This window comes from Phodopus roborovskii, unplaced genomic scaffold, assembly GCF_943737965.1.
Source record: "Phodopus roborovskii unplaced genomic scaffold, PHOROB, whole genome shotgun sequence".
Classification (NCBI taxonomy): Eukaryota; Metazoa; Chordata; class Mammalia; order Rodentia; family Cricetidae; genus Phodopus; species Phodopus roborovskii.
In genome coordinates this window covers 35,624,534-35,635,354 of record NW_026126480.1, presented here as the reverse complement: position 1 = coordinate 35,635,354, position 10,821 = coordinate 35,624,534, and the positions used below count along the sequence as shown (strand labels likewise).

The window sequence follows — 10,821 nt, the reverse complement described above, 5'->3', positions numbered from 1 at the left end:
ATAGATTGAAACTGTGACAAGTAGGTAGACTTCTGTCCCAAAGTTTCTGGGTATGTCATGTAAGAAATGCATGATCATTCTCTCAGGGTTTGATATTGGATGGTATGATGCATCCCTAATAACAGAAAAGAGAGCTAGATGATAGTGAAAGGAAAGGCTTCCAGGAACTCCGGGGGAGATGCGGGGGAGAAGACACAAAAGGGCTATGTCTAGGAAAAAGGAAAGACTATAAAGGAAGAACCTCAGAGTAGGAAATTAGGAAAACATCATGACATAAGGAAAACTGAGAAAGAAAAGCAGACAGCGCAGTGAACATAAGCAAACGACGGGAAAGGAGCCAATGTTCTGTTGCCAGTGCTTATCTTGAACTTGGAGAAAAGGGAGGGGGCAGAGCTGAAATCCTGGTGGCTGCCTAGCTCTGTTCCTGGGATCTGTGACCCAGCAGCCCTGCCCTATTTCCGGCTCCTCAGGGCAGGACACCCTTGCTATCTGGGATAAGCTTCCAGTCCCAGATGGTGAGCCTTCTAGGAAAGGGGTGGAAGATCGGAATGTCTGACTGCAGGTTGTTAGGACTGACACTGCTTATTCTAGCCCCTCCCTAGGCTCCATCCTCTCTACTGGAAGGTCCTGATGACTCAGAGGGTTCAAAGGGCCAGTCTAACAGGGCCAAGCACTAGGATTCATGGTCAGTTCTAGGGACATTCAATCAAAGGAAATTAGTCCTGGAAGAAAAGGACTAGAAGAGAGGAGCAATCTGCAGCATGACTTCTGGGGTGTCTCAGGCTTAAGGAGAGGGACGATTCACTCTGATGGTCTACAAACAGTACCTAGAGGTCCTGAGGCTCCAAAGACCAGAACTCCTCATGTAGGAAGACTTGTATATTCTCAGCTTCCCACATACCCATTGGACTGGCTGTTTCTGGAAGAAGAGATGGGGAACCCACAGATTTAAAGGAAGGAGACTCTTGAAGAGTCTGGACTGAGAGTAGATAGATGTAGGCACAGAAAACAGACAATCCAGGCACAGCAAAATTAAACCACAGCAGGCTTTGATGTTCGCTATATAGTCTTTAGAAACTTTATGATTGTCTTTTTCATAATAAAATGTCAACAAATAGAGAAAATTGTCAGACAAATACTTGGCACAGCTCAGTGTTGAAAGTGTTTTTGTATTCTGGGAGAAGATATATTACAAATACCTGGAGAGGGCAACATTTAGCCAGCAGGTCTCAGGCAAGAATACCTGATCACTTAGGGTAGGGAGAATCATCCTCCAGGCCTCCAGGATTACATTCTCATTTGTCTGTCTGTGTTTTCAGACAGGGTCTCATGCTGTAGCCAAGACTGGCCTTGAACTCATGATCCTCTTGCCTTGCCCCCGCCTCTGCAAACGTTGGTGTTACACAGATGAACCACCATGTCTGAGTTAATTACACTCTTTAGACACTAGCCACTTTTCCTACCCTTCAGTTGGGCTTTAAATAAATTTATTCCATCTCGTCACAAATCTGCACTTTGTGTAGAGTGGACCCCACCTTGCCACCTGTAACCGTAGAGGGAGAGGCGGGATAAGATGTTCCAGACCCTGCTTGACACCTGACCTGAAGAGGTTGGTCATGTTTGCTCAGCAGGTGAGGTTCACATGATAAAGAACAGTGGGAGGGCTAGGACTTGGTATAAAAGGTCTGGGAATTTCTAGAAGATTTGCACCTGAAACTGCTAGGGGAAAGGTGAGTTGGGGGAAGATCTCCAAATCTGAGCTAGGAAGACGATGCCTGGACTGTAGCAGGGGAGGTGTGGGCAGCAGCTCCTGGATGTGAGCTATTTTGGGGTGCAAAGACGTCTGGCTTTGGCTAAGGAGGGTGGATATGTACAGGTTGAACTGATGGAGACAGGGTTATGACACACAGACAAGTTGCCTAGGACCTGGTGTCTGAGCTTGTGCAAGCTGCTCCTAAAACCTCTCAGCCTCTCTCAGTTCCAGGGCTCTCTGGACATTGGTGAACTGTCTTCTATTGCCCTTCGCTCTAGAGGTGACATAGAGGCACCTCGAAAATGTTCTTTATCTTGATTGAAGAGTAGGGTGATGCTAGAGATTTAACTGTGCCTCAGACAGCTTATAAACCATCTGATTTCAGGGAGGTTTTGCTCTGATTCTTGGATAGGTCAGCTGTCTCCATGCTTTGGAGTTGGCCTTTACTTCCTCTTCAGAAAACTCTGGTTCTTTGTGCATGGATGGAGGGAGGCTTGACTCAGCTTAACACAGACAGAAAGTTAGGATTATCTTTTGGATTGGGAGAGAAGGGTTAGTTATGGTCAGAACAGGGAGAACCAGAGGGGTTAGGGACCTGGAAAATAATATCTGGAAGGAACAGGACTATCTGTGGGCAGTTTTTCAGGTCTCTTAGATCTGAATCGAAGCATCACCATATGGGTCTGTATTCCAGGCCAGAGATGCCTGGCATCCAGAAAGGAATGAGCCTTCCTTTTGTCCTTCTTCCCACTGCAGCTTCAGAATGTTGGCCATCATTCTCTTAGCCCTTCTCTGTGCCTCGGCCTCTGGCAATGCCAGTAAGTGAAATGCCACCGATCTGGTAATGGGATCATGGGAAGGCAGCCTGTGTTCTGCCGCTGCTGATCGGGCTGCCTGACACTGGTTTGGGGTGGTGGGAGGAATGAGGGTAGTGGAGAAGAGCTGTGCTCCCTGAGTGTCTGTCCCTCCAGGCCTTTCTTTCCCCTCTAGTTCAGTCCAGGTCCTCCTCTTACAGTGGGGAATATGGAGGTAAAGGAGGAAAGCGGTTCTCTCATTCTGGCAACCAGCTGGACGGCCCCATCACTGCCATCCGTGTCCGAGTCAATTCACGTTACATAGTAGGGTGAGAGTCTTCATGTTTCTGTGGTTTGGGGACTGCCTAGGGCCTTAATAGGTTGGGAAAGTCTCGTTTACTCTGGATCACACCTGTTTTAATTGGCAAATCATAGCAAAGTGTTGGAATACCTGGAGTCTAGATCTGTGCTATTATAGTCCCCGAATGCTCATGACCTTGGCAAGTCATGATCACAAACTCTCAGGGGCCTCACATTACCTGGGTTGGGTTTCACCTGAGGTCTAAACCTCTTCCCAATATTTCTGTTGGGCATCCTTTATCTGTGTTTGGTGTCTGTCCTGGGATAGTCCCATCCCTTCCTCCAGCTGGAAACTTCCATCACATGCAGAGCCAAATGCATTTCCTTCTAGTTCAAGTTCTCAACAGGCACAAGGTGCTCATCCGTCTCTTCCTGTCTTGCCTGGGACACTTTCCAATGTTTGAAAATCCTTGGGCTTCTTTGAAGTGTGTGTTGGGGGTGAGCTCAGACTCTGGCTGTCTGAGTGACTCTGCAAAACTTACTTTCATTCCACAAGCCAATTTGCCAGCAAAATGAGAAGCTGAGATTCTCTGAGTGGTCTTCTAGGACCCATGCGGTCTTTGTATCTTGTGGAATTTGTCACCAATTTGAAGATATAGCATATAAACTAAGAAGATTTGATTTAAATATATATATGTATGTATGTGTATATTATATATTACATTTATGTATTTATTTATTATGTTTGTGTGTGCATGTATGGTGGAGCTCAGGTGCCCAATTGTTCATGTGGAGGCCAGAGGGACTCTTCTGTGAGTGGTCCCCTCCCTCCACTGTGTGGGGCCTAGGGGTTGAACTCGGGTGGCAGCAGGCACCTTCACCAGCTGAGTCATCTCTCCATTCCGGGCTTGAATTGTGATAACCATGTTCAGTGTGTTTCTCCTTCCTTCCCGCCCCTGCCGCCAGTCTCCAGGTGCGCTACGGCACAGTGTGGAGTGAATATGTGGGTGGCAAGCAGGGAGACCTGGAGGAGATCTTTCTGCATCCCGGGGAGTCCGTGATCCAGGTGTCTGGCAAGTACAGGTATTACGTGAAGCAGCTGATCTTCGTGACAGACAAAGGCCGCTACCTGCCTTTTGGAAAAGACTCAGGCACAAGTTTCAACGCTGTTCCCTTGCACCCCAACACCGTCCTCCGTTTCATTAGTGGCCGATCTGGCTCTGTCATCGATGCCATTAGCCTACATTGGGATGTCTACCCTAGCCACTGCAACACTTGCTGAGATCCACCTTTCTCTCTGGCAGAGGGGCTGTGTGGGTATGAGAACCCTCTTATCACCAAGCCCCATGCAAACATGCAAATAGATTAATAAAAGAATATGGCTGAAGATGGTGTTTGTCCACATCCTAATTCTAATAAAAAAAAAAGTGTGAAACTTATTTCTGGATTTTTAAAAAGATTAAATTAGGGCCGGCTGTTAGTGGTGCATGCCTTTAGTCCCAGCACTCAGGAGGCAGAGGCAGGCAGATCTCTGTGAGTTCAAGGCCGGCCTGGTCTACAGAGCTAGTTCCAGGACAGGCTCCAAAGCAATACAGAGAAACCCTGCTTTGAAAAACAAAAAACAAAAAAACAAAATTAAATTAAAAGAATTCTGAGACAGGATCTCTCTCTATGTCCTGGAACTCACTATGTAGACCAGGCTGAACTCACAGAGATAGGCCTGTCTCTGCCTCTGGAGTGCTGGGATTAAAGGGGTACGCCACTATGCCTGGCTATATCTGGTTAACATTAATCTGTGGAAATGGGAGAGTGAGCATGAGTGTGCTGGGGACTTTTCTTTATATTATCAAAAAAGAGACAAAATTCTGCTGGCACCAACTCTTCCCAAGGGTAGCCCCTGAGAATTCTTCCTAAAAGGACGTCAGAGGCTAGGGTAAGGCTTGGTTGTACCAACTGGCCAAAACTTGCTCTGCAGCTTTCCTCTATTCCTTTCCTTGGGAAAGTGCTTTCCTGCCCCTAAATGTCACCTTACTGGATTGACATAATGTCACTTGCTGTTTGTGACAGGAGCATTATCCTTTCTTCTTTCCAGAATCCACTTCACTTCTAAAGTTTGGCCTAAGGACTTGACTCTGCCGCTCTAGCCCAGATCCTCTTAATTTTACCCCCAAGCCTGGGTGTTTCTAACTTGGCTCTCTCAAAATTGACTCCTTCCTCAGGAAGCTACCGCATTCCCAATAGTGTGAGCTCTGTCAATGCTGTGTTCAAAAGAAAAACCTCTGGGATGGCATGATAGTGCACAGCTTTAATTGCAGCTCTTGGGAGGCAGAGGCAGGTGGATCTCTGTGAGTTCCAGGCTGGCCTGGTCTACATAGAGACTTCCAGGACAACCAGGGCTAAAGAAAGAGACCGTCTCAAGAAATCAAAAGCAACAGGGGAAATCCTAAGTGAGCCATGGTGGTGCACTCCTGTAATCCAGAACTCGAAAGACTAGGCTAGCCTGGTACACATAGAAAGACCCTAAGAGGCTTAAGGAGGCAAGAAATTGCCACAAGTTTAAGGCCAGCCTGGGGGACATAATGAATTCCAGGTTAGTCTTGGATACAGTGAGACACTACCCCAGAAACCTAAATACACAAATAAATAGATAGATGGGCAAGTCCAAGAAGGGAGGTTTGCATTATGGGTAGCCATGAATATAAGGGGTTGGTGAAAATACAGGGCACTAGATAGATTCAGCAAAGATATAAAGTCACTTTGAAAATAATTCTTAGGATCCCAGTTCTAAGTCCTACAGCACTAACAGTTTTAGTGGGGGGCACTAGGGAATTACTGAAGTCTGGGCTACAGAAGTGTGCCAACACCCCCATTTACATGATTCTGTGGCTTCATGCATGCTAGGTGAACACTCTATCAAAGAGCCATATCCCCAAATGTCCTTTCTTTCAAACAAGTACGAAGAAGATTATGCCACTTTTATTTACATGCAAATCACACAGCATGAAATTCATCCCCTTAAAGTACAATGTGGGGTAGGGCTATAGTCTATGGTGAGTACATGTAATGACATGTAATGAGGATGTGTGTGGGTGATGAATGTGTGTGCTCACCTGTGTGGAAGTCAGATGTTGATGTCACATATCTTCTGTTGCTCTCCACCTTTATGAACTTTTCTTTCTCTCTCTCTCTCTCTCTCTCTCTCTCTCTCTCTCTCTCTCTCTCTCTCTTTCATTCATGTGTATTGTATATATACAGGTATACACATCTGTGCACATGTGTGCATGGGAGGAACAGAGTCATCATTGTGTCTTCTGTCACAGTCCACATTAATTGTTTTGAGACAGGGTCTCTCACTGATCCTAAAGCTTGCTGTTTTGGCTAGGCTGGCTTCCCAAAGACCTCCCAGGACCCAGCTGTCTCTGTTCTCCAGTGTTGGAGCTGCAGTCATTCAAATGGCCATGTCTGGCTTTATGGTCTTCTTGCTTTCACAGCCAGGGTTCTTAACCACTGAACCAAATTGTTATGTATTTGAAAAAACAACAACAAAAGCAAACAAACAAACAAGCATGTATTAGAAGAATTTTTCTTCATATTTTAATGCATTTAATGTATTTTAACAGTTTTGGTTGATGGTTGGGAGATGGTTTGGACAGAAGATTCAGGAGGTTGCTCTTGCATCCGAAGCAATCCAAACAGGGTTCCTCCGTGTATCTCTGGCTGTCCTGGAACTCGTTCTCTAGACCAGACTGGCCTCAAACTCATGGAGATCCTCCTGCCTCTGCCTCCTGAGTGCTGGGATTAAAGGTGTGCACACTATCACCGGCTGGCTCACAATCTTCTTAATTCCTTAATCCCTGTTCCAGGAGATCTGACACTCTCTTCTAGATTACATGTAGTGCCCAGAGGGATGTGCAGGTAAAACACTCATACACATAAAATAAATAATACTTTGCATGGTGGAGCATGTCTTTAATCTCTGAATTGACGATGAAGAGGCAGGCAGATCTCTGTGAATTTGAGATCAGCCTAGTCTAGGACAGCCAGAGCTACATAGAGAGACCCTGTCTTTAAAAAAAACAAAAAAGTCTGTGGTCTAAGTTGCTGGCTGCTATGGGCAATGAATTTTCTTTTGCAGTGATATTGATGACTTCAGACTCATAACTGTAAGAGACATTAAAGGCTTCTGTGACAACATCCCAATCTGCCCCCGACCCTGAAAAGAAGAAAAAGTGCAAACAGGAAGCCACTGAAGAGAGTTTGAAACTGTGATAAAGATGCTAAAAGGTAGAGCTCTCCTCAGTTGATGGTTTCTGTGGGGAGAGGGGACAGGTAGAGTGGTGCAGGGTAATGACACAGGACTCAAATAACTTTAAGGGGCTGGCCACTGGGAGACTGACCATGCTGTAATGAGTATATGGACAACACAAAATGGACTTGGTGTGGGGGGGGCAGCATAAGGGTGGGAGGGTGGACCAATAGGAAATTAGTGTGATTAGGGTGCACTGTATGAATTTCCCAAATAATCAATAAAAAAATATATGTGGGGGGAAATAAATAAATAAATAAAATTAAAATAAATTAAAAAAAAAAACCCTGGGTGGGGGTGTGGCTCTGGGTTTCATCCCAGCACTATATAGGGCCAGGTTTAGCTCCTCATTACTTCATTCTTATTTCCCAGCTGGACTCCCCACCGTTTTCTCCATCATGCAGCTTAAAACTGAGAAGAGGAGCCAGGCAGAGGTGACAGAGTTGCTGGCTAGCACAGCTGTGGCTGTGTCCAGCTTGATGGTGGTGGGGGTAGGGCGAAGCTGCTGTGCAAAAATGCAGGCACCACCCAGGCTCATTGGCTCTAAGGTGTGGTGCAAAGGCATGGTGCACTGTCTTCTCAGAGTTCCCAGAGAACAGTTTTTGGTGTGGCAATTTGGCAAATGTTGATATTTTCTAATACAAGCTTGAAATTTTGCTTTTCAAGACAAATACATCTATTTCTGTGTAGAGTTATTGAGAGCATTCTGGAGTGTTTGTTTTGGTTGGTTGGTTGGTTGGTTTTGTTTGTGAGCTTGGTTATGGCAGTTTGAATAAAAATGGTCTGCACAGGCTCATGCATTTCAGAACTTAGTTACCAGTGAGTGGCACTGTCTGAAAGGTGTGCTCTGATGGAGGGAGGGAGTGTGTCATGGAGGTGGGCTTTGAGGTTTCAAAAGCCCGTGCCAACCCCTCTAGTTTTGTCTACAGACCATGAGGTAGTCCTCCGTTACTGCTCCTGGGTCTGCCTGCCTGCCAAGCTTCCTGCCACGATGTTAATGGACTAAACCTCTGAAACTGTAAGCAAATCCTTGTTGACAGACTTTTCTTTGGGCCACCAGCTCACAAAAAATGACATGGAGACTTATAAATTATAAAAGCTCAGCCCACAGCTTAGGCTTGTCTCGCTAGCTCTTATAACTTATATTAATCCATTTCTATTCATTTATGTGTTGCCATGTTACTCTTCTCTGGCATCTCTCGCTTCCTCTGCTTTCAGCAGGCAACTTTGCCCTTCTTCCCAGCGTCCTCTGTGCTTTGAAATCCTGCCTAGCTAATGGCCATTCAGCTTTTTTATTAAACCAATCACAATGATACATCTTCACAGTGAACAAAAAGATTATTCCACATATTCTTGGTCATGATGTCTCTTCACGGGAATAGAACAGTAACTGAGAACTGGCTTTGGTGGAACTGCCAGGTAACTTGCCTAAGTGTGGTGAATTCATTGGGTTTCACTTGAATTTCAGTAGGTGTTGATATTGGGGAAAGTCTTGCAGAGCAACATAAGAGTTTAGACAACTGTATAATAACAGAAGAACAAGATGTAATCATTAATTTATAAATGTTGGGTTTAGTGTTTCAGTACAGGCACTAGTGTTCATCAAACCTTTTATTTTGGAACTTACAATATGTTAAGGCTTATTGCCAATTCCAAAGGAAACCTCATTTCTTGTCTCTTTTGTCACTGCTCACGTTCATAGCTACATGCTGTGGGACCCTCTCCTATTCCTTTGACACACTCAGAATTGTGTGATGCTGCAGAGTGGGGAATCTGAATGGCTTAGTGAAAACACACCAACATAAAGGAACCGCTACATTTTCCCATGAGGCCTCCTTCAACATCCTTCCCACATGGTTCAGTGGGGTTTTGGTGTTTGTTAGTGCTGCATGATAAACTTGAAGAATTATTTAATATTGGTATTACAGGTGGGAGGTGGTTCATCATATTAACTTGAGAAATGTATTCATTGAATTCATGAGACATACAAACTACATAGTTGCCATGTATGTGTTCTGATTGTGTGGGATGCTAACAGGAGAACACAGCTGTTCTCTAAGCTCTGAACTGAAGACTGGCCCTCCTCTGTTTAGGAAGCAGTGGTGGAGGAAAGGACATCCACTTAGGCAGCCAGATCAGCCAACTGAATCAACAATGTGGCCAATGCCACAGCCAGATTACCCTCACATCCTATTGTCAGTGTCTGTTCAAGTGCCAGTCCTGAAATAAAGCAAGGCTCTTGTCAAGGGTTTAAATATTAACCTTCCGATCAGCTTTGTCAATTTGACATGGCCTAGAATCATCTGAAGAGAAAACTTCCATTGAGGAAATACCTAGATCAAATAAGCCTGAGGCATCCCTAGTGGTGGTTTGGGGGGTCCTGACTTGCTAATTGGTGAAGAAAGTTCCCAGTCCACTATGGGAAGCACCATCCCTTGGTAAGTGCTCCCATGCTGTCTTAAACACTGGCTAAATGTGAGCCTAGTGAGCCAGCTAGTGAGCAGCATCTTCCATGGCTCCTGCTGTGCTTTCTTGGCTGTCAGTGAGTTCCTTGGGCTTCAGGACCTGTGTTGAGTTCCTGCCCTGACTTCCCTCTAGGAAGGACTATGAGCTGGAAATGTGAAGATGAAAAAAGCCTCCTACTCTCCTACATCGCTTTAAGCCAGAATGTTTTATCACTGCAACAGAAAGGAGACTACAACAATGGATTTTCTTGCCAATTAGACCGAGAACCATTTAAGAAGACATTTCATTTATTGTAGATAGTATGTGTTGTTTCTGTTATAAAACTCTTAAATTTGTGATGAAAATTACATAATGCTGACTCTTAGAAATGCAAGAATTCCTATGGCAGACCTGCATGGGTTCAAGCCAAATAAGGTCCCTGTCTTGAAAAGGGCAACTGCTTGATACACATAATTGCTTAGCATGGTCTTAACTTTATCTGAGGACACCAAATGGTAATTGACTCCCCTTAGGGAAACAACAATAGATCAAAGGAATGATTGTAACCAAATCTCTTTTGGCAAACTGATCAATTTAATGGCACACAATCAACTTATGGACAATCACACCACCCAAGAAAAGTATTTCCCTGAAAGTTTTAACTTCTATATCTTCAGGGTGGAGCAGGGACTTCTGATGTCCTCTCCAAATAAAGGAAATAAACCTGTTTAGTTTTTGTTTGTTTGTTTTGTTTTGTTTCTCCTCTTTTATTAATTCATTTTTTATGTTCCAAACCCAGTTCCCCCTCCCTCCTGTCCTCCTACTTCCCTCACTCCCCCCTCCTCCCATCTGCTCCATGGAGAGGGTAAGGCCTCCCATAGGAAGTCTACTAAGTCTGTCCCATCATTTCATTGAGGCTGGACCAAGGCACCTCTCCATCCCCATATCCCTGTGTCTGGGTTGAGTTAGGTATCTCCTCATATAGAATGGGCTTCACTAAGTCAGTTTGTGCATTAGTGTTAGATCTTGGACCCACTGCCAGTGGCCTCATATATTGTCCCAGTCACACCATTGTCACCCATATTAAGGGAGTCTAGTTCAGTCTTATGCAGGTTCCCCATTTGTCAGACCTGAGACAGTGATCTCTCACTTGCTTGGGTCAGCTGATTCTGTGGGTTTGCCCAACTATGGTCTTAACTCCTTTGTTAATATTATCACTCCTT

At 44.9% G+C, this 10,821-nt stretch overlaps 1 protein-coding gene across 1 annotated transcript; it reads left to right on the top strand.

The window, feature by feature from the left end:
• Window positions 1-1,672: 1,672 nt before the first annotated feature.
• Zg16 (zymogen granule protein 16) lies at window positions 1,673-4,234 on the top strand. The gene is made up of 4 exons (XM_051193041.1): window positions 1,673-1,730; window positions 2,510-2,571; window positions 2,744-2,876; window positions 3,814-4,234. The coding sequence occupies exons 2-4, from the start codon at window positions 2,517-2,519 to the stop codon at window positions 4,127-4,129; spliced, it is 504 nt and encodes a 167-aa protein (XP_051048998.1). The 5' UTR covers window positions 1,673-1,730; window positions 2,510-2,516; the 3' UTR covers window positions 4,130-4,234.
• The last annotated feature ends 6,587 nt before the right edge of the window (window positions 4,235-10,821 follow it).